A 23,542-nucleotide genomic window follows, 5' to 3' on the forward strand; every position below is an offset into this window, starting at 1 on the left:
AGGGAGAGGATCCTAGCCCTTCACCCCTCTCAAGTGAAGGTGGCAAGTCTTAGGGTTCAGCCAGCTTCAGTACAAACACGTCTCCTCCTCTCACCTAGAAATGCAGTGATGAATACTGGGGTCCCAAAGGCAGCTCCCAAGAAGCAGTGAAACAATGAAAGGGCCACAAGCTGCTACTGGAGCCATCGCCATAATGGGGCCGTTCTGCCTCACGTGCAGAATTGACAAGGTACAAAGAGGAGCTGCTGCTGCTTCAATCACTGAGCTCACCTAGAGCTCAGGGGCCCTTCCCTTCTCAAACTCACTCCTAGTTCATATCAAACGTACATGGGTGCTGCTCTGGAGCCTCCGGCCTCGCTCCTTGTCTGCGAGTGACCTGAAGCCAGGAAAGCCGCTCTCTGCATTCGGTTAGTGTGCTGTGAAGTTAGATGGATCCCAGTGGGCTCAGGAGACTAGAGGCTGGAGCGGCACGAGTCCGTTCCCAGGAGACACCAGGAATCTGAATCCAAGTCAGGTTTCGGATCCACTTCCATCTCCTCTTTGGCTGTCTGTGTTCCTTTGGAATGAACCACCACCTGCCAAAACACACAGCAATTATCCAAACAGCTTTAGGACTAGCTGCAAAGAAGCTAGGAGCCACACAAGGCACAGCTCCTACTCTCCACAGCCATTTGGGACTCTCCACAACATCTGACTGTCCATCCCTTCCCACTAGCAGAAATAAAAGGGAATCCCAGGTCCCTCAAGGACTGGGTTGTCCTCATAGGAAACCGCCTTTTTGGCCACATTCCTCCTGCTACTACCAGAGCCTGCCACAGCAGGGCACCATGCTCAGTCCCCTCCAGCTCTGGGAGAGCTGCTTCTTACTGTGCAGCCTCTACAATCTATGCAGGAAGCAGGATCAGCACAGCAAGCCCTGAGAATGGATGTGAACCCAGGTGATAGGTCCTCACCTGCTGCATTCCCTCTGTCCCCTTGCAGAACTGCTGGAGCTGAGCACTCAGACGAATGGTTTCCTGCTGCAGCTTCTTCTGATCTTCCAGACACTGTAAAACCAGGCCTCGGAGGTGCGTCACCTCCACTTGCAGAGCACTGCACATGCAGCCTGCAACAGGAGAACCAGCCTTCCCTTCACCACACGGCAAGGTTGGACTCAGGCAAGTAGGCTGTGGAGACAGAGAGAGGTCAAGCCATGTCTGAGTGCAAGGCCAGGAATTGTAAAAGCCACAAAAAGAAACCACGCACAGAAAGTATCACCCCAGCTCATTTCTTGAATTCCCAAACTTCTAGCAGCCAACATCAGCAAGCTACTAGTCATCACGCCTTTAGCACAAAGCCACTAACTTTCTCCATTTTCTGGCAAAGCTGCTCCTGTCCTCCTATTACCAAAATTCATCTGGTTTACCCCCTTTTCCCTAAGCCTGGGATCTGTGCCTCCTCACGGGACAGAAAACTTGTGGAATAAGGTAGTCTCACAAGTTGTAATTTCTCAGTGATTTCCTGTATCAACCCTTCTTCCAACCTCACAGCAATTTTCTTTCTAAATTTCTATCTTCTGCTAGGCTTCTGGATCCTAGGCTGCTTTTTTTTTTTTTTCCCCCAACTGCATTAACCACGTTTTTCCACAGAACTGATCTCACTTGCAATCTGACCAAGCCTCAGCTTTGTGTTCCGTATTCCTGTGAATTGTCTTTGCAGCATCACCAACACCCCTCTTTTTCTCATCCAGATGAATGACACCAATCCAGCACCCTCTTCTCAGCTCTCCCTCTCCCCATAATCCAAACATTGCCATTTATGGTTCTCAACAGCTTTTGGCCAAGCATTCACTCGGATAACATTACCCAAGGCTCCATTTTGGGCTTGTTTAATCCAACAGGTTCCTCAGGAGCCACTTTGAGTCCTTGAAGTTTCTGGTAAGGGAGAGTCTCCTTCTGGGGCTCTGAAGATGCAATACTCAGAGGAAAGGGGCTGTCAGGCATGGGGATGAATTCAGCGTTCTCCAGCTCCTGGATGCACAAAAGCAGCACTGTCAGACCTGCCTGCCCTCCTGCAGCTGACTTCACCACCTCAACCAACGCACCAGCACCCTCTCGTGGCGAAAGACACCTAACAGGCTCCCCACGCAGAACAGCTGACACATTCAGGAGCATCCCCTAAAGGTGGAAGGGGCCACTCTCTTTTCTCCAGCCTAGGTCCCTATTTTAAGGCATTTCAGAGAGATCCCATTACCTTCCGCAGCCAGCCCGGACAGGAGCTGCTGTCAGCACTGTCGCCTCCCTTTGCTTCTGTGGTGCTGATCCAGCCCCCCAACTCACGATCTGCTTCCATCGTTCCCCGAAAACCTCCACTGGGATTGGGGGTCTCTGCTTCCTGTTCATTATCCTCTTCCTCTCCTCCTCCAGTTGTGCAGCTCTGAGCCACTAGCAAACAAGAGCACAAACGTTATACTTCCTCTATCTCTGCTACTCCTGTTGCCAAATCCCAGCTGGGGCAGAGAAGATGCAGAAACTTGGGTTGTGTGGCCACAGCAAGAGCATATGTTAGTGGTGTCTCCCTCAACAGCTTATCTCCTAACACTACCCGCAGGCCTCCCCAGAAGGACTTGTGCACAGCAGGCTTCTGCAACTTCTTCATCCCAGCCCTCCCACAGGTCCAAGAAACTGGACTCCATCTTTCCAGCAGCTGCTCCACAGCCTTCCCTCCCTTATCAGCTTCCCTTCAGTGAATTTCTCTAGGCTTTTCCTTGTCAAACTGAAGTTCCTCAACTACAAAGGCTTCACTGCATCCATGTTCTTGGTCCTCCATTTCAGTTCTCTCTTTCCCAGCTTTGGGCCATCCCTTCCCATGCGCAGCACTGACTAAATTTCATCCCTTTGAGCTCTTCTGTGAAGCCTTTCAAACAGAGAAACAGTGCTGCAGGACCACGCTGCACCCAAACTAACCACTTAACATATGTAAGCCACAGCTCCCCAGGGCAGGTTACTCACCAGTACCAATGGACAGGCCACTGCTGTTGGATCGGATTGTTTTAGAGTTCAATACCTTTTCTGCAAGGAGAGAAATATGCTTCCAGTTAGAGTGCCACTTGGAAAGCAACACAACTCCTACAACTGCACAGAACACAGTCAACGTTGCAGACCTAGAGCTCAGAGCAACCTGCCACATTACCCTGCAGCAACCTCTCCTGCTCCCAGGAAAGATTTGTAGTCTAGGTCCTGGCAAGCAATACAGCATCGTAACCGAGATTCTCAAATTCAATCATGAACTTACACTTACCAACAATTATGATGGTGTGCCAGCCACGGCACGACAGGTCTGGAACATGATGCAATGATCCAAATATTGGCCGAGGCCATGAGGTACAAATATCTGAGCCGTGAGCCCTCTCAGTTGATGTCATCGCCAGACGCCCATTCCCGCCATTACCCCAGGCAAAGATATGGTTGTCTGAGGAAAGAGAGATTCAGGAGCCTCAATTCACTCCCTCCCTCCCTTTTGGCCTGTAATTGCTACAAGGATCACAGCTTCTCTGCTGTAACTGCAATCCCAAAGTATCTGAGCTACTAGCTCCATTTTGCCAGTGGGAGAACAAACTGATAGCAAATCTTAACAGGCAACCACCAAGCTGGCACTCTGTAGCCCCAGGGACAGCAAATGCTTGGAGCTGCACTAGGACAACCACCACAGCCAGACAGGCCCAGTCCAGGAGGATTTCTTTATTTCAGTACAGTGCTAGGGGTGGTCTAGTAAATGGTCAGTAGATGCCAGTCAACCACCCTGCAAATCTAGTTGAAAAGAACCCACCACAACTTTGCAAAGACCCACTCACCGTCAGTAGCAGCTATGGTGAACTCATCTCCACATGAAACCCTGATCACCTGCTTACCCCCCAAGGGGCCTCCCAGCAGGTTAATTCCCAGGTGCTTCTTATAGTCCCCAACACCCAGCTGTCCGCACTTGTTGGAGCCGAAGGTCAGGAGGCGGCCTCGCTCTGCGAGGAGGAACGAGGAGACAGTCACAGCAAGGGCCCAACTCTGGAAGCAGCCAAGCATGCAGGGAACCTAGCAGCAACAGCCCATGACCAGGAAGGACTCTGCTAAGAAACCAGCCAGGCTGAAAGGGGACAGTGCCAACCAAGAGGAATGGCTTCAGCCTGGAAGAACCTCCCCACTTCCTTCTCTCATTGCTCCCCTTTTCTGATCCTGGGGTCTGGGACTCCTCACAGCCCCCTGACTGGTGTCACTGGGCAAAGCCAAACTCAGTCATAAATTATTGCTCTGCTATTCCAGAGCATGGTTCTTCCCCAGATATTTTTTCCCCTCCTCCACCTGAGAAAAAAAAAAAAAAAAAAAAAAAAGATGACTGCATCTATGAAAGAAAACAACCTAATTGATGTGCACAATGTTTTCCTAAGAGTCACAACTAAAAATCTTGATCTGGAACTTTGCATGGGACTCATTCATTAGAATTGCTGCATTTGTGTGTATATATGCATAAATACTACTATTGTCTCCCTCAAATAAGATTCTAGCTTGCATGGGCAATATTAGACATCTGAGCTGCAGAAAGAAACGGTAGATGAAACCACTAGAAACTTTAATCATATTGATATAAACTTCAAAGGTCTAAACGGAAAGCAACCATTCAGTGTTAATGAATACGAAAACCAGTATGTTCGAGAACAGTGCCTGATGGAAAGACTGACTTCTTTCCTTCTTTTTCCTAGAAAAAAGGGGGAAGAGTGAAACACAAACTTCTTTCTAGCTAACCATTTGTTTCCATAATCAGAACCACACTGTGAGTCTGATTGCTTTGATTAAGGCTGATCCAGAAGCTGATGTTGCTATTTCAGCTGCCCAGGAGGCAACACTGCTGAGGACCAGGAATCCTGGGTTCCTGGAGCAGGCACGACCCTTGCTACCAAGAGCACAACCCTCAGTGTCAAGGGCCAGGCTGAAAGGGAAAAGCTGATGTAATTGAGCAACCAGTATTTACTGCTTATTACATAGAGCTCACCATCAATGGAAGCTGTGTGTGTCTTCCCTGGAGAAATGGTACGGATCTTGTAGAAGGAAAGCTGCTTGGCCAAAGTAAGGGAAGTGGCATATGGCACCTCACAGTATGTCTGAGAAAAGACATGGGTAAGGACAGAGTGAAAAACAACACATTCATCAGCTAAGACTTACTCAAGCAAGTGTTGGCAGACCACAACATTAACCTAGACAGTCCCAACATGGGTATGGTCCATGTCACTGGCTAAATCACCCTGGAGCAGCTTGCTATCTCTTTCACTACCTCAGATCTGATGTAAGCCCACAGGGTAGACAGGAAACTGAGGAACAAATTATCTCTTCCCACGATCCATTGTCTTGGATTGGAATTAACAAACTGGCACAAAGCTAATGAGCATTTTGTCACTGTCACCGGACCTCCATTTACCCATATAGTGGCTGCTGGGAGCTGAAGACAAGGACCCAAATGCACTTACATCATGGTTGATTATCCCTGATGTGCACTGATTCAGGCCCAGCTTGTTGAACTCATTGAGTCCACAGGCCAACACTTTGCCTGTCTGGGTGAGCAGGAAAGTCCCATCACAGCCACAGTGAACTGACACAATGTTTAAGGTCTTCGGAACATCCACCTACGTGCAAGAAATATATACCAAGAAAATCAAATTCCCAACACCCCGTACATAGAAGCTGGCAGATGGAAAACATACGGGGTTAGAGCAGTGACTCAGCTGCTCAGATTCATTCTGGGCACTGGCAATACGCGAAGCAGTTCTTTTGAACAAAGTTGCAATAATATCAAGTCGACAGCATACTGAAATCCTAGTCACAATGCAGAAATTCAAAGAATTCTAGAACTTATGTGCAGACACCAATGAGCTGGCACAGGAATGAGAAATGTGGAGCACAGGCATCCTGGCCAGCTGGGGTCTCCAAGCAACAGACTCAGTCAGCTGAGCAGGGCTAGGACTGTTTGGTGTGGATGTGATCACAAGTATTTGGCTGCCAGGCACATCCTTGTTGGTTTCTAACCCCCAAAGGGTTAAATCACTTCAATTATTCCTAGCACTATACTTCAAGAGGATTTTACTTTCAATGCATCTTTAACTCATTATGTCAAATTTGAAGACTCCCAGTTGTTTGCACCACTGTGAGTCTCCTCTACAGACCTGAAAGATGCAATTTGGTATTTCCTATGATTTCTACAACATTAAGTTTGGCATTTCCAGTTTCAGCTTGGAGGGCAGAGCAATGAAGCTCAAAGTCATGGATGGTTTGGGAGTTGCATGTCCCTCTGTCATGATGAAATCTATAGACAAATGACCAAAATAGAGTGATGAAGTAAAGTTAAAACACTTGAAAACTCTATGGTACCTCAGAAAAAACACTGAGCCTCAGACAGTTAATATTTCCAAAGAGCAATGAATTCAGATTTGTGCCCATGCAGATTTTGAGAAGTAGTCACAGCCCTACCTTCTGAGGGGTGTAGTGATCTTCCTCTGAATCCAAGCCCAAGCGCCCTGCATCAGTGCAAACACTGAAGTTAGAAATGGCCTCAGAAGGTGCCCACCCCTATGAAATGGTATTCTCTCCATAGTCCCAAAGGAATTTCTCTACAAAACTAGAAACCTGCACTCATAAATGCATCATTGCCTGCCAATCCTCAAGATAACCCAACCCTACTCACAGAACAACTGCCCTACCCACAAGGAAGCCAAGTGGCATGCTAGAGCTTCCCAGAGTGAAGTCCAAAGGGCTCAGTCCTCAGTTCCCCATTCTTACAAGGAAAGAAAGCCTCAAATAAACAATTTTGCCCTCAAGGACATGACAGACAGCTCTCCCCCAGGCCTTGCATTACACACCTGCACCAAGCTGCTTTCTGAAGCAGGCATACTCCAGTACCTTTAGGTTCCAGGGAGAGACTCTACCTACCATACTCTCCACAGCCTCACATGTAAACTTCTCTGTTCCTGGTCAGCACTGCCACGTGGTTATCCCCACACGAGACCTGCTCCACAGGGTTGGTAAGAAAGAAATCCAGCTGCAGGGGCTCAAGCACTTCAGAGCCATAAGCCTTGTCAACGCCAATGCATCCATAATAGTCTGAGCCAAATGCATACACCTGGCCCTCATCTGAAGGACACAATGGAAGCTTGGTCAGAACACAGAGCTCATACTTTAGAGCTGCATATTAACCTCTTAGGACATGGCCAGAGCAACCTCCTTCCTGTAATCAGCATCCTCTTCAGTGCAAAAGAATGTCTTTGGGAGAATATGGAATATTTTATTGTTCATGTTAAGATGGATGACCTTGCACCATGACCTGCAACTATTTCAGGCCACCAGTGTCAAAAAATCTTGGGTTGAACCTGCCACTTGAACAGAAACTCACAAATTGATCTTGTCCCTAAGTCCCTCCTGTAGAACACTGAACATTTGATCTTATGTCTGTCAAACCTCTGCTTTTCCAGCATTGGCAAAATAAGCTGGAAACTTATTGAGAACTGTTGAGAATTATGTTTTCATGAGTAAAATGAGATTCATATTCTTCCATAATAGACAACACCACAGTTAACACATAAAACTATGAGCAGAGTTAGAACTAGACACGGCTACCAGGTCTCAAGCTTCCTGAATTAAGTAGCAAATCTCAGATGCACATAACCTTTTATCATCTGCTGCCTCTCTTCCCATAGAGTCCAAAAGGAGTTTCAAACACATTTACATTCTTGATTTCAGGCTCCTGTGTCTTTAATATGGGCATGTAGGGAAGCAACACATGCACTGGTAAGAGGAGGGATGCTGAACAGCTACAAGGAGCACTGCACATCACCCAACTTCATCACCAAAAAGGAGCAGCACACCCTTAGCAAAACACCCAGCTTTCTTGGGAGTCAGTATCTTCCTCAGTGTGATGGTGTTGATCTATCTTCACTACCACACCACCTACTATCCTCGAAACTCAGGTGTAAGTAACATACAGGACTTTTCTTCTGTGATCAAAACCCCTCTGCTGATCTCACTGTGAAGGCAAACATTACAGTGCAGCAAAGCGAAGGGCTGGTGGTCCCCTTCCCACTCTCACCTGTGATGCACACTGTGAAATCATCTCCACAGGACACCTGGCGAATGGCTTTTCCCTGAAGCTTCTCAACATGCTTTGGCTGCCGGTAGGAGGCCCTGTCTCCATGTCCCAGCTGCCCGTGCAACTTGGTGCCCCCCTGCATATTCTGCAAGACAGAAACATCTGGTAAGGTGACATAACTCCAGAGATGGTGCCAATTGTTACAGCACCTCAAAGAACAACAGAAAAGAGCACAGAGCCAGAGAAAGTGTGTTAGCTACCCTGGGGTAGCTCTGGTATGTGGCATAACAGCAGGCAAAATTCTAAATGGCAGCACAAGCCTTCAGGCAGTTATGCACTAATGAGGAGTGATCCAGCCTCAGGCCACCAGCTGGTGAGGAATCCCTGCTCCTTTCTCATCTGTCAGGTTACCTGCTCCCTGCTGCAGGACTGAATTATTCTGTCAGCTTTTTTACCTACTTTTCTAAATCCAAATGGCTGCAAAGAAACTCATAACTTGAAACAAATGTCACTGAAATGGCCAGACCCACCAATGCTACAGGAAAAACAAAACAACCCTGAGTAGTATTGAAGCTAAAACTACAATACTAATAGCCAGCCAGAAGTCTTCAAGTGGCCATTCTTGCAGGAGCATCCAGCAAGTGACTTCAAGTTGCTCTCTTCCCATTTGGATCTCTTTGTTCTCTCACCCACCTACCAGTATTTTCTAATTTATCCTAACAGATTCTGTATTGTCAATACAAAAGCCTGTGGAAGCCTTGAGATGCAGAAAGCCTCCATGGCACTGACCATCTAAGCCCAAGAAGACTGGATTCATTTGTTTTACATACATTATATGCCAACATTTTAAAATTAATTTTAAACTATTAGAGAATTTCCACTCATCAGAAAAAGATTGTTGCTTAGTTCAAAAAATCTCTGATTTCATCCATGAGTTGCCTCACAGATGACATCTGTACTACAACAAGGTCACTCATCCCACCCATTCTGACCTCGGAAAACCCTCCTCAAAAATACAGAAGGCAACAACAGAGCACCACAAAGCCTCCAGTGCCTTTTTAGTCAGGAAGGGGAGGAAGAGATATTTGACCCAGTGTCTGTGCCTACAAGTCCATCACCTACAATCCCCAAGTATACAGGAAGTCTCCAATATACTTCCTATCATGGTGGAAAACTTCTCCCAAAAACTTGCCTGCCTTGGGACACCTTGGTCAGCCCTAAAGCAGATGGCCTCCCAGTGTCCACTGCAGCCAGTTTTCTCCTTTTCCAAGCTGCTTGCTCATCTGATTCTACCAGGCTCACAAATGGTCAGCAGTGGATCTGGACTCTCCCCTCCCACCCTTACCCCTGTCCCTGCAGTTCTGCTCACTTACCACCCAGGTGTAGAGCTCCTTCTCCACTGTCACCACAGCAAAGTGAGTGTTACCAGCACACACCTGGCGTGCACTGCAGCCGCTTTTGATGGCATCCAGCTTCTGGGGGGTGGACTTCCCACCCCCCCAAACATACACCTCGCTGGTGCGAGAAGTCACCACTGCAATGGGAGCTTCATTCATGGTACTCGACCTGCACAAGAGCCCCCCACAAAACACACATGCTTTTAATACTGGGTTTGTGTTCACTGTCATCACTCATTTTCCTACTGCTATCAGTTTCCCCTCCACAATCATTCATGGTTTTTATTTCCACAAACTGTTGTTGAGTGGTGGTAAAGCTTCAACTGCTACAGAGAGACTCAGGATCAAACCAGTCTCAGGGCAGCAGAGAAAGCAGCCCTCAGGAAGCATTTTTAAAAGTTTAAAATCCAATTTAACGTAATTTTAAAAGACTGGGCTTTCACTGAATGGCCATGGGGCTGTTCTCGTTTGTGAAAAACGAAAGCCTTAAAAACAGTCATGAAATCTTGCTCAAAATATGGAAGCATCCAAAAGCTTCTTACTTGCCTTTCTCCTCTTTATTTAAATCATAGGCTTCCGTCTGAGGGCAAAAATATAACTCTTCAGTGCAGGTAAGACTCAATTCACAAGCAGATTGCAAAATGGAAGCTGTGATCAAAGCAAACTGTGAGTAACCTATGAACTGGAACAACTCCACATAAAGTTCTCAGCACTTCCAAGTTTATGAGGAAAAAAAAAGGTCAATTTCTATCCGACAAATGAACAGAAAAACAGCCACATGTCACAGATGCTCTGTGCTTCATGAAGCAACTCTGCTTACAGGGGACTGTGGAGAATCTCTACATATATCCAATTTTATGAAAGATATTTATATTAATTTAGTATTCAACATTCAGACAATCGTGTTCTTCCTGCTCAGTGGAATCTGTGTGAACAGAGGGATCTACATTACATCCTCAGATATGCAGGTTGTAAAGACTACACACTCAGAGGGACAGATTAAACTGTATGGGAACTGCTGAGGTAAGGCTCCAGCCATACAAATAAGAAGGATGCAAAAGATAGAGTAAAGCATGTAACAATAACCATGTAGTACCTACGTCAAATTCCAAGCATTTGAGGATCTTCTAAACTGTACTATTCAAGTAAGGCTATCACAGACTAACACTCAGCAAAATGCTGTTCTCTCCAGAACTCCTTTCAAACACAAATAATTACCTTGGTCGCTTATTTGGCCCATTTAGCAGTGTGACTTTCTCTTCCATCTCTCTGCGACAGGAGAAAAAGCATTTTAGGAAACAGTAACATCAGCCAAAGCAATTTACTGACAAGCAGCACACAGGCTGCCTTCTTTTTCAATAAAATGCTGCTCCATCTTGGAGGAAATATGGCAGCTGTTTACCAGCTCACAGGAATACACAGTAAATAGAGCAGAAGTAATGTACCATATATTTAACTGACTTCCAGGAGAGCCGAGGACATCAAACAATGTATATACCAGAATGTAGCCAAGCAACACCCATATTGCACAGGAACGACCTTAAATGGCTATATCTTCTCAGAATTTGGGCTTCTACCAATGCATACAGCAAGACAAAACTCAAACTTTGCTGATCACCAAGTAAAAAAGTCTTGGTATAAAGGACTAAGTCTGCTGCCTCCTAGAGCAACCAGTGCCATATGAGGAGAGGCTGAGAAAACTGGGTTTGTTCAGCCTGAGAAAAGGTGGCTTTGGGGAGATCTTATTACCATGTTCCAGGACTTAAAGGGTGGCTACCAAAAAGACGGGGACTCCCTATTTACAAGGAATCACATGGAAAAGACAAGAGGTAATGGGCACAAGTTGCTCCTGGGGAGATTCCGATTAGACACGAGGTAAATTTTTCACCATGAAGACAGTCAAACATTGGAATGATCTCCTAGGGGAAGTGGTAGGTTCCTCCATGCTGGGCAGTTTTAATTCTCAGCTTGACAGGGTGCTGAGCCATGTCATATAAGCTATAGAAAGGTTGGACCAGGTAATCCTTGAGATCCCTTCCAACCTGGCATTCTATGATTCTGTGATTCAGGGTGGGATCCAGCCAGTCCAGAATTATGGTCCACCAGTCACAAAAAGACAGTATGAGCAGGCCGATGGTCAGACTAAGCTAAAATCGGCCACTTTCAACGCAACTCTCTCCAGAAGAGGAAGGCAACAAAGAGAGAAAGCAAGGGTCTCAATATTGCATGATATGTATTTTGAAAGGCCTTTCTCATGATTGTCATGCACCAACAGAACATAGGGATGGATCAGATGACAAGACAGCAAGAATGCACTTCTAAAGAGGATGAAGTGTACTTCAACAATTGTTTCAGGTCAGGCCAAATTAACTTAAGAGCTTTGCTACAAAAGCATAAACATTATGGGTCTGTACAAACCCTTCTGCTCTTCCTGACACTTATCCAAGCAAAACCATCTGATTACCTCCTGCGTTTGCTGAGAAGGGGATGTTCAAGCAATTCATCTGCGGTGGGTCGCTTCTCTGGATCCTGAAAGATGCAAGTAACAAGTATATCTCTGGGAAATACCCATCATCTACAATGAAATCTTGGGCCAGAAGACCTCACTCAAGCTTATGTGAACCTTCTTCCCTGACTCCCATCAGAAGGGAAAGGAATTAATTAAAATATTTGGAATGAATAGATAAATGTCAGGGATGTGGCAGGAATGGCTTCCAGGCTCTGAAGGTATCAATACTATCTTTGCTTTCAATAAATTAATTCTCTGCAGAAAGCCAGAATCATGGTGAGAAAGCCAGAACCTTAAGAGGCTGTACTGTGGCAATGCTCCCACCTCAGCAGCACTGCATCAGGAAAGTATTGCTTCTGCCAATCCATTAAACAAGTGTTGCCAGAGTAAACCCAGCACCCCTCCAGAGCCTGCAGGACTGAATGGCATCTTGAGGCAATGCTTTTGGAGAACTGAAGGAAGTCCAGCCTCAGTGATGCCTCAGGCCTCACAGAAATTACCCTGCATCAACAGTCCTCATGCTGAAACAGGCACGTCATTCCCCTTCACCCCTGAATTTCATGGCTTAGGCAGCTGGGAAGGGGTGTCTGAAAATTAAAAAAGTATTTTGTCAACCTGATCAAGGCAGGAATTCACCATCTGGATCAACTCCCGGGAGTAGACAGTAGAGTCAACCTCCATGGCACGGTTTCCCTGTACAATCTTCACACAAAGGTTCAGAGGATTCTAGGCAGAAACCAGAAACCAGCTGTAAGGGAACTGACCTAGACAACGTATCCAATGCAGAATCCTCCAGAAACTGTGCCTCAGACAGCTAGAAGTTGGTGGCAACATCTGGCTTTTCACCAAACTCCCTAGTAGTGGAGGGAGGATAGATTTTTCTGCTCGCCATCTCCTGCTTACAGTATTGTCACTGAAACACCACACAGCAGCAAAATTACTGGGGACTTGGTAGCCATGGTGAGAGGAAGTCAGAAGAGAATAGAATTTTCACATTAGTTCTTTAAGAGTTACAAAATCTTGTGCCATGGCAGCTAGCAGCTTTTCCCATCTCACGGCACAAACTGGCAAATCACGTATGTCAAGCAGCATTGCTGCCTTTCACCCTCTTGATGCCAGCCTGGTCACACTCCTCTTACACCCAAGCTTTGAGAAAGAGTAACAGGATTAAAACCTATTAAATCCAAAGGCTGGAAGTTTTTGCTACAGAATACTGCACAAAAATTCACAGCTAGTAACACAGAAAAAGGCAAAAAGGACTACACAATCACAAACTTCTTCCTGGTAGAGAAAAGGATGGTTCATTCACAACCATGACACAAATTAGTACAGCTTGCATTATGCCTCTGGTAAACACGAGGTTACAGACAAGGGTGGCAGAAGACAGAAAGGCACCTGCAGTGCAGTGCAGGAGGAATCATGCAGGAAAAATAATCTTCTCTGGCCATAATTGGCACTCCCAGGCCACTGTTTTCTTTATCAGCAGATTTAAACAACAACGACAGAAAAAGGTTTACAAAAGCTATGAGCCAATCTCAGGGTGATAAAAAATAGGGTTACTCAGTCCATCCTGGTTGTCAGACTTACAGTAGCATCAAAGGTCCTCTTCAGAGTAAGCAGCTCAAAGATGACGCATCCCACAGCCCAAATATCTGATTTGAAGTTGTATTTCACACCCTGGCAGAGTTCTGGGGACATGTAATATGGAGTTCCCACCAGCTAGGGAAATAACATTTAAAAATCAGAAATGATCCAGTAGCCTTCAATTCAGGAGCTCTGCATCTATTATGTTCACACAGGCCCATGAGCACCAGGGCTAGACACAGCTCTGACACAGCACTGAAGTGACACAGATGACACGCCCCACCACCATGCTGGAGGGATGGGAACAACAAGCAGGTTTCTTCCCTTCTTGTCCACAAGCCTGTGCCTGTATTTCTTATAAGATCCTAGACACCTCTGCTCAGATCCTGATGTGGGACATACTTCTCAATAGAGCAGTAGTCATGAGAACACAGCAGGAACTTTCCTCTCTTTTAAATGTGCTACATTTAGAGGTAATCATGGGCTTATGTACTGACCAGACACATGGAAACCCTCATAAAAGGTTGAGGGAAAAGGAATTTAACAAAGCTTCCAACACAGAGCCACTCTGTCTGTACTGCCAGGACAAAGGCTACTTTGTCTCCAACAAAATAGGGTTACTTTTGGGTCACCAAGGAGAAACTTGGCATGAGTCCCTCCTGTGAGGCTTTCACTTCAGAGGAGGGGTTTCTTAACAATTAGTTTAAAACAAGCATCTCCCACCACACACAAAATCCCAGACCCCAGCATTTAAATACAGAATCACAACAGAAATAACGGCATAGCTCAGAGTCACAAGAAGACGACACAGAACAGACATGGTAAAAGGTGTAAGAATGAAGCTGTCAGATCAATGGGAGCTCATTCCCTAGCAAGGAACAAGACAGTGAAAGAAAATGAAAAAGACATCATTTCAAAGGGGAAATATTTATAGTTGCCCTCTTTTCAGTGCTTTCAGCAAAGCTCCAAGGACTACAAAGCTTGGCTTTCATCAGGCTCTGCTAAGACACTAGGTATCTAATGGGCACATGCAGAATTTGCCCTCTCCCTCCCATTTCTTGTCACAGAGCATGACAGCTACAGAGCTACCCGAGTCCCAGACACTGGAAGGTCTCCAAGCCCACCTAGTTGGAGTCTCATATGAAGAATTAGGACACTGCACCTAAACCTTTTTTTAAGCAAAGTATAATGTAAGCTTTCTGTAAAACACAGACTTATTTGCTAGGTCTTCCTTGGTAAACAGGAAAAAGAAAAATAAATTAAGAAATCAGTATTTAGTAAACAAGTCTTAAGCATTTTACAAAATCATGTGACTGTTACGATTACAAATGCTGACAATATCATGTTTTGCACTCATTTTACAAATGACTTCCAGACTGCCATTGGTCATTAGATCACAAACTGAGCAACAAGCCCAGAGCACAGCCAGCATATGAAGAATGAAATACAGTTGAAGTTAAAACATTTTTCAGAAGTGAAAAAGGAAAAAAAAAGTTTGCAGGGTGAACATACAAAACACGGGTAAAAACACATCTGAAAATTCATAGCACAGACTGCACTTTCTCTGAAAGCCGGAAGGCCGTGAAAAATGTGACAAAAGTGATTTTGCTACTGCCCAGTTTAGGGAGGGTTTTATACAGTAACTTTCTGTTCCCACTTACCATGTAACTGCACAACAGTGCTCCATGTTCTGGAAGGAGGTTGGCAAGTACTTTACACATTCTAATAGAACACCAACAGTTGCATTAAATCTAATAATATAATATGGCCTGGTAAGGGGAAGTGCAAGCTGGCTTGCATTCCAAGCTAGAACAAAGGCCTTTAGCAGATAGGAGCTCCAGACAATGTCTCCCTTTCCAAGCCTAGTGCTCACCACAAAAATTAATGGAGCTAGGAAATCAAAGCTGAGCCTTTCAAGTGTCTGCAATACAGCTTACCCTGGGTCATTAAATATGGCTGTGAAACTGCTTTTTGGAAGATTCTGGAACATAGCCAAGCCTGACAGGCTTCTGGTAGAACTAATCTCTCCTTCAAAGCTTTGTCCCCCTCCAAGACATGACCAGTAAAACATACACCTGGCTACCAAAAGAAGCACAAGTTCTCTTCTTGCTTCTTTGTCACTCAATTTAGAGCCCGAGCATGAAAGAGAAAGGAGACATATCTGTGGTGTGGTGCAATGTTAGGCAAGCACATACAAGCTATCTTAGATCCTGGCAAGGCAAAATGCCCCTGTTAGCACAGCAGCATGATCAAATTAATGTAACTTGCTAAGCTAGGCTTAACTAACCCAGAAGGAGAGAGCTGTACTGATGTGACTACACTGCTGTCTCTGTATCTTCAGACAGCACCACCTTCATGTTACATGGGTTCACCTTTGGAAGCACTATGCCTAGATACCAGGGAAAGAAGAGCAGCGCACTCTAGCACAGCTATACTGGCTCTGGCACAATTCCACACCCATAGTGGCACTTATCTTTAGTCTACTGCTGCTTTGCAGAGAGACAGACCTCCAAAAGGTAACCTGGGAGCAAAAATAATTGTAGGCTACAACACACCAGCTAACATTAGCGAAACATAATTGAGGGAAATCAAGGGGAGAGGGAAAGGAAAAAACCAGAAAAGCAGCACCAAGAACGTACAACATCCCTGGTCTTCTGCAAGGCATGCAGAGATGAAAGAAAAACAACTCCATTTGCACACAGAAAAGGCAGATACTCACAGTCTCAGCCATAGAGTATTCAGAGTTCAGCTTCTTTGCCAACCCATAGTCTCCCAATTTAATCAGGTTTGCCTTGGTTAGAAAGATATTTAATGTCTTTATGTCTCTGAAAGGAGAAAAAGAAATGCAGACACTCAAACACATTTCCAGATTTCAGAGTTTTACACACACTACTATACCTCTCCCCCAAAATGAGGTACTTGCTACTCTGCCAGCACTCACTCTCACACACACAAAGCTCTCCAAAGGCAATTTGACCTGCTCCAGGACCTCTAACTGCAGTTATTCATGTTCTACCACATCCCCACACAAACACAACACAACCTAAAAAGCTCAGACTCCAGACATCTATGTAAAAGGCTACAGATCAAAGATAGTTCTTTTCCCCCTCTCAGTCTCTTCTCACATGAAGGTCATTGAGCAGATCTTATTTTTCCTGGTTTTATAAATAGACCCAAGCAGGAGTTGCTGAGCTCACTAAAAATGCAAATGTATGTATGAATATGTATATATGCAAATACAAACACACACAAAGAGGGTGTGAAACACACGCCACTAATAGAACTTAAGCATTAATATCCTGCTAACTTATGCCTCAACAACAACTCTTTATAACATGACATACTATGCCCACAAGATCAAAGGCTGATGGCCACCAAAATGCTGAATTCCAAAAGTCATTTAAAACACTCTCTCCCAGACAGAATAATTAATATCTAGTTTCACAAACCAATAGAAAAGGCTGTAAATACAGAGAGGAAGCCCCTGCAGTATGATATGCTTCCCACGGCCAACACTTCACAACACCCCCTTTTCCTAACGTACCATCAACAACTTCCCAGTGTAGATCAGGACAACAGCAAGTAAAGCAGCACTTTGCATTCATCCACTTGGGGCATCGCAAAGTCCTGGGTCATTCTGACAATGTCTGCAGCAGAAGGAAATCACTGCAAACAGTTAAATAACTGTTCAATTAATTATTATGGAAGGATCTGGGGCCACACATGTTCCTAGACTGTGAACTCTGCTGTGAAGATGGGCAACAGAGGTGGCAAGCAGGAAACCACTGCAAAGCAGGACAGACATGACATCTGCTTTAGGTGAAACCCTTAGGCACTACTTTGTTGAGTGCAGGGTACCAACCCTTCATTAGCAAGGCTTGCCAACTACCAAAGATTCAGAATGGCAGCAACCAGGATGCTATCCCACAGAAAACATCCTCACACAGCTATGCTCATTAATTAGATAAGGACGTTGTGCAGCACAGGATCCAACCATGCTGGAACCAGCTGTACAGGTGTGCAGTACTCCCCAGAATATCCCAGCCTCCCTGAAGCAGACATAAGCCATTAAATTTACCCCTCCCAAACAGAAAAGGGCAACAGAAGAAGGTAAGTTGCTACTCATTAAAATCTGAGAGCCAGTGTCAAAATTACCACTACCAGCTAACAAGCTGTATTACTTCCTTAAATAACAGGCCGAAGAAATGAGATTGAGCCAAATGCAGAACAAATCTTTGCAGGGGTTATATTAGAGCAATGCACTAATGTAAAGTCTCCAGCACTGTTAGCCTCCAGGAATAACAGGTGGATGGATGATCATGTTGATTTGAAGCTATTAATTGCAGAGCAGGTAGGAAGTACCTTTGGCCTGTGGTAACTGCTCTTCCTATCCACGTTAGCAAACACCATTTATGTGGTACGGCCAAAAAAGCCAATTTACTTCCTTCCTACATGGCTTAACTCTTTGTTCACAAAGCTGCAGCATCAAAGAAAACAATTCCATTTTCACATTAAAAAATTCTTGCACAGTTATCATAAGATGGTTTCTAGCCCAATAAAAGTTCTTTACAGAAGTGATACTTAACATCTAAGACAGTCCAGCTACACTTTGGAGAGAAGCTCAGTGCTTGCTTTAAACACAGAAGCACGGGCTTCTCAAAGGAGTTCGGCACTCACATCCATGAGCCACACTGGTTACCTCAGCTTCACCACATGCCACACTTACCTGTGAAGAATTCCTGCTCGATGAATGCAGCTCACAGCTGATGCAATTTGAAAGAGATACCAAACCACCATCTGCAAAGGTAGGAATAAAAGCCTTATGTGAGTCTCAAAAAAGCCCTCCCAAAACCTCCCTATCACGCTGAGGCACAGCAAGAGGGCCTGATGGTACCATTCAGATGCTCTTTCAGGAGAATGAAAATTTAGAAATTCTTGCTTTGGAAATCTATGAAAAGATATTCCAGAACCCGGATTGTTCTATTGCTGTTCATAGTGTCTGTCCTGACAAGCATCACAGAATTCAGTGAGTGAGAAGACTTAGGAATGACAGGTAATGACCACCTGGGAAAGATCTACAATTGGATTCTCTGAAATATGAACAGTGACCATTTAGTATCAACCATAAGTCAGAAGAGCTTAAAAGTCATTATATAATACAAGCAAGTGTAATCATTAATCATCTCAGCGTGAGGTAGAAACAGACAGCAGAAAACAAGTTTTTTGAAAAGAGAAAGAAAAGAAAAAGAAACAAGAAAAAAAAAATCTATGGTGAGACAGACTCAAGGTATTTACTCAGAAAAGGACCTACAAAAGGGTTAAGACAGGAGAGAAATTCAGTACCAACCAGGAAGAAACTTAGAAAGAGGTTTTAAAGTTAAATGTTAGCCAACATGATAAGGTGACCACAGTCAGTTGAGCGCTTTCTTTCATTATTCCTCCCTTAGAAGTTTATATTGCTTATAGCCAGCCAAAAAGGAAAATAAGAAGTTTCTGATAGTCCATAAATGCTTGCAATGTTCAAAAGGAGAGGGAGAATATCAGTCCCCAGATATACAGAGAAATCTCCCACCAGCAACATGGAAAAAATGTTATATAAATAACCAGACATCTGCAGAACATTAGGCCAGCCCCACTGCTCCCTCAAAGCAGTCCAGATTACCTCTTCTTCAAATAACTTGTCTTTCTGTCGCAGAATCTTATCGTAGAGGTTCCCTCCTGTAATTGTAAGTTAACAAGACAGAGATTACTCTTAGTTAATGGCAGCAGTTGCTCTGCTGGGAATGCACAAATCCCCTAGGAGATCTGATGAACCACTACAGCTGTCCCTCAGCACTCTTCAGTTAAACTGGTCAGGCACTCAAAAAATTAATTCTTCTTCCATCTACGACCTTCACTGGCACATCTAAGCTTAAACAGAGGTGATTTTTTTTAATGCCACCATTTAATACTCAAAAGTATTAAAAGATAGTAAATATATTAATATATGGTATATAGACTATATAAAAGTATATAAATATGATATATACTATATAAATATATAGTATATATAAAATATATATATATATAAAAGTATTACTTCTTTGCCTGTGTTTCTTGGAATATAGTAACATTTATAACCTGTACACTAAATCACATGAGATTGTTCTGCTCAGCATTATCTATGAATAAAAAAAATAAATTTGAGAAAGAAAGCAATAGTAAGTTCATAGTTGTCCCTGAAAGCACAAGTTACTGCCTCTCTCTATTGACTGCCCAGCTCTGACCTGCCTCTCTCCTTCATCTGCCCTGCTAATGCAGAATTCACAAAGCACCGACAACAGCAGCACAACCAACAGAAGCCTGAAATCAGCAGACTCTACAGGGCACCTCACAGTTTCAAGACAGCAGACTGAAACTCAAGAAGAACTGAAAGAAATGATGCTGAGGGCTGCAGGCAGTGAGACTCCCTGTCAGATTAACATCCTGCCAGTAAATCCCAAATCTCTGATCACATCCTGTTGCTATTCCATTTCCCAATTATCATATATTATGTTCTAACAGCAACAGACCACCAGGCCCTTTCCCATTCCCACGGGAATGGTGCAAGAGAGCTTTCTGCTGCATGATTTCCAGGCGCCTGTCAAGTCATAAATTTCCAAAGCAGGTCACAATGGCTCCTCTGCCTCCTTGAGGGACTTATTTCAGGCTTCCAAGTTAGGAAGATTTTTCTGATATCCTAATTAAGATTCCCTTTGTTAAATTTCTTCTCATTCAGCCTTGCTATACTCTCTCAATGTTTCATTTTTCTGCCTTTCATTCACATTTGAAAATGATCTGCAAATCACTCTTCACATTCACAATTTAACCAAAGTACTCACTTCTGCCTCTTCTTATTAACCTCCTTCCTAGCAATTCAGACTATGCACTTTTGGTGAATTCTGTTCCCCATCTCTGATTTTTTGCTACCTCTTTTGCATTTTTTCTGAAGCAAAGAGCAGCATGACATGTACAACATCGACAAAATCCTACACCAGGAGACCAACTAGCTCTTGACTCAAATAACCAAGACCTCTATGCACACATACTAAAAAGAGAAACAAAGTACTTTCTGCTTTGTTTCATATAATCACATCTAGCCTTTGCCACTCTATTCTCTCTTCAACAAATGTATTTTATGAGATATTTTTTGTCAAATCTGTTTCAGATATATTCACTGATGGTAAATTCAGGTCTTATGGTACAATGATATACATACAGAACTACAGACAAAAAAATCAGTAACTTGGCTTCCTCCCCTGTAAAACAGGGACAGTATTTACTCAATTTTGAAAGTCTTTCCTAGATCTCCAGAAGAGACATGCCAATTAAGCTGTAAAACCCCTGGGTTCTGAGGAGTGCCTGAGAGCAACTAGTCCAGCCTCACTTTAAAAATTACTCACAAATCATCTTGGACTTCTGCACTGTAAAAAAAGCCATAAAATCACCTATTAACACACTGGCAAAACCAATATCCATAAGTCTAAATGAGATTCCCTCTTTCTAATGTTGCCTAGTTCCGTACCACTCGGACATATTCAGACAATGCAGGCTATATACTGTTATTGTTCCAAAGTAAAATAAAGAGTTTAGAGACATTAATAAACATGTTCAGACATCAGTACTATGAATTTTCTTCTATAACCTCAAAAGAATTTATAATGGCTAAAATTATGCAGTCTTTTCAGGGCAGCTAAAGAAACTCACACAAAGTAATCAAAGAGCTAACATTCTCCTACTCTTACACTTGTCTCCACTTTGCATTACTACAAGAAGCAGAGAAGCAAAACCAGCTTTGGCCAACCTGCCAACCAGCGTTTGACACCCTTCAAAAATACTTGCACAACTCTGTTGTCCTCCCCAACCTGTCCCAGTGAAGATAATCTGTCTAAAATGCTAAGCACATGATGAAGGCCTTTTCCACCACAAGAAGTTTGCCGATAAGCCAAAGCTTAAATTAAGCCCCAAAAGACACACACGACACACCTAGCCAGGGGAGCTGTCCCACTCATCCAAACAGGAATTGCACTGCAGGTCTAGTCAGGTATCCCTTTCCAGCAGTATTGGCTGCATAGGACCTCTTCTTCCAGATGCCTGAGAGCAGCTGCAATGCAGACCCCCTTATCAAATCTTTCTACCACTCCATCCCAGCTGGGATTGTTTCCCCGGCAAAATCCCAACAATACCACCTGATCTACTCTTTGATGGAATTTTAAAGTTTTCTCCACCATCAGAAGGAAAATAATAGTAAACACAGAACCTGACAGTACAAGGCAGAAAAAAGTTCTGATTGTAACATATCAGTAGATTTTTAACCTTCCATTTATCATTGCCAAAGGATAGGATCTACTTAAGTAACACTACTGAAAAACAGCTCCACTCTGTACTGGCAGAGAGGCCTGAATATTCTCATGGTCTTTTCCCACCATCCTCCTAAAATAACATAAAAGGCACATTTGGAGGGTACATTACCAATAACACACTCCTTTCCCTGCACCATCTACTCGGAAGACTCAAGAAATCATGTAGTTCCCGAACTGCCTCCACTAACTACTGGGCTTCTTCTTTGGCACCTGAGACATAAATCACTCAAAAGGGCCCTCATTCTCTTCTTCAGGAGCTACCCAGCACTGTTCCTCTCCACTGCACCCCAGAAATTCTCCCTGCAGGTTCTGCAGGAGGCTGACCCAGGAACACAGCAGCCGCCTGTTTGTCAGCGGGAGTAGGGGTCTCACCATTACAGTACTCCAGCTCGATCAGCAGCGTGGTGTTATCCATGAAGTGATTGTAGTAGGCAATGATGTTCTCATGCTGCAATAGGGCAAGGATAACAATTTCATTCAAAGCATCACGACGCTCCTTTTCCGACAGCCGGGTCAGGTCCACCTCCTTCCACACTACCAGTGAGTCATCCTGAAACACAACAACATCTTTTAATTAAAAACACACTACTACGAAGAGAACAATATGTGCCTTTACAGCAGGAAATTAGAATTTCAGGAAAGGTAAAGAGACTTTCCTGCCTCTCACATGTTTCAGACAAAGATTCTTCACAACAATAAGTTAGGAGGTTTTCTGTTTGTCACTAGGAATAGTGATGGCCTGAAGCCATCTTGCTAGCTGGCCAGCACTCGCTTTGGAAAACAAACCAACAACCAAACAAAAACCCATACTAGAGGTTTTCAGGGAAAGACAAACAGACTGTTTTGTTCCAATAAAGATTAAAAATACTTCTGTTCAATAGAGGGAGAATAGTGTATTTCCAACCCCATAACTAGGACAGTGCATGTGACTGTAAATCACTACAAATACTTGGGTATTCCTAAAAAAAAAATAATATAAAAAATCAAGGAAATGAGAGCAAATTTAGTTTGCCCCTGTGATGCCCATCCACACAGTCAGATGCTAGGAACTATCTGTTAAGTGAAGTGTTCAAGCCATGACACCTCAGGGCTGCCTTCCCCCTGAAAATTACTGAAGAACTTCTGTTGGTAACCAAGTCAAGCACTTTTCTTTGACAGCCACTAAAAGCAGAACTACAATCAAGCAGGATGGGATCAGATGTCGGGAGCAGAGGGAGGACTGGCTTTTCAGCCAGCTTCCCTCCATTATGCTGAAATGCTGATCACACGAGAATCACCTGCATGAGATGCCCCCACGAACTCTGTGACTGGAATAAAACATAGAAAAACGAGGAACCTACTACCATGAGTAGGGTCTCCACATCTCCCAGTGAAACTTTACGGCACAGAGAGAGTGGCAGGGAGTGAACGTCCCAAAACCTACACCTTGCTGAACACCGACCGAGGGCTGAAGCCGTTTCTTCACACCTGGGTTGTTCTTCACTGGGGGCTGTGCGTGTCACCTGGCTGTGCGTGTCACCCGGGGGGCTGTGCGTGTCACCTGGCTGTGCGTGTCACTGGGGGCCTGTGCG

The 23,542-nt window shown here is 44.3% G+C and overlaps 1 protein-coding gene across 1 annotated transcript in view; it reads right to left on the reverse strand.

The window, feature by feature from the left end:
* The window catches only part of NEK9 (NIMA-related kinase 9), a 29,322-nt gene continuing 5,780 nt past the window's right edge, over nucleotides 1-23,542 (reverse strand). Inside the window, 21 exon segments of the mRNA XM_009993962.1 lie at nucleotides 1-575; nucleotides 954-1,166; nucleotides 1,845-2,009; nucleotides 2,233-2,423; nucleotides 2,991-3,050; nucleotides 3,280-3,450; nucleotides 3,833-3,994; nucleotides 5,020-5,128; nucleotides 5,492-5,647; nucleotides 6,489-6,535; nucleotides 6,948-7,148; nucleotides 8,101-8,245; nucleotides 9,474-9,666; nucleotides 10,716-10,766; nucleotides 11,962-12,026; nucleotides 12,622-12,732; nucleotides 13,594-13,725; nucleotides 16,310-16,415; nucleotides 18,317-18,387; nucleotides 19,253-19,308; nucleotides 22,344-22,521. Coding sequence (XP_009992264.1) covers nucleotides 453-575; nucleotides 954-1,166; nucleotides 1,845-2,009; nucleotides 2,233-2,423; nucleotides 2,991-3,050; nucleotides 3,280-3,450; nucleotides 3,833-3,994; nucleotides 5,020-5,128; nucleotides 5,492-5,647; nucleotides 6,489-6,535; nucleotides 6,948-7,148; nucleotides 8,101-8,245; nucleotides 9,474-9,666; nucleotides 10,716-10,766; nucleotides 11,962-12,026; nucleotides 12,622-12,732; nucleotides 13,594-13,725; nucleotides 16,310-16,415; nucleotides 18,317-18,387; nucleotides 19,253-19,308; nucleotides 22,344-22,521 — 2,706 coding nt within the window. The 3' untranslated portion in view covers nucleotides 1-452.

This window comes from Chaetura pelagica, unplaced genomic scaffold (assembly GCF_000747805.2).
Source record: "Chaetura pelagica isolate M959 unplaced genomic scaffold, ChaPel_1.0 scaffold11, whole genome shotgun sequence".
NCBI classification, from domain to species: domain Eukaryota; kingdom Metazoa; phylum Chordata; class Aves; order Apodiformes; family Apodidae; genus Chaetura; species Chaetura pelagica.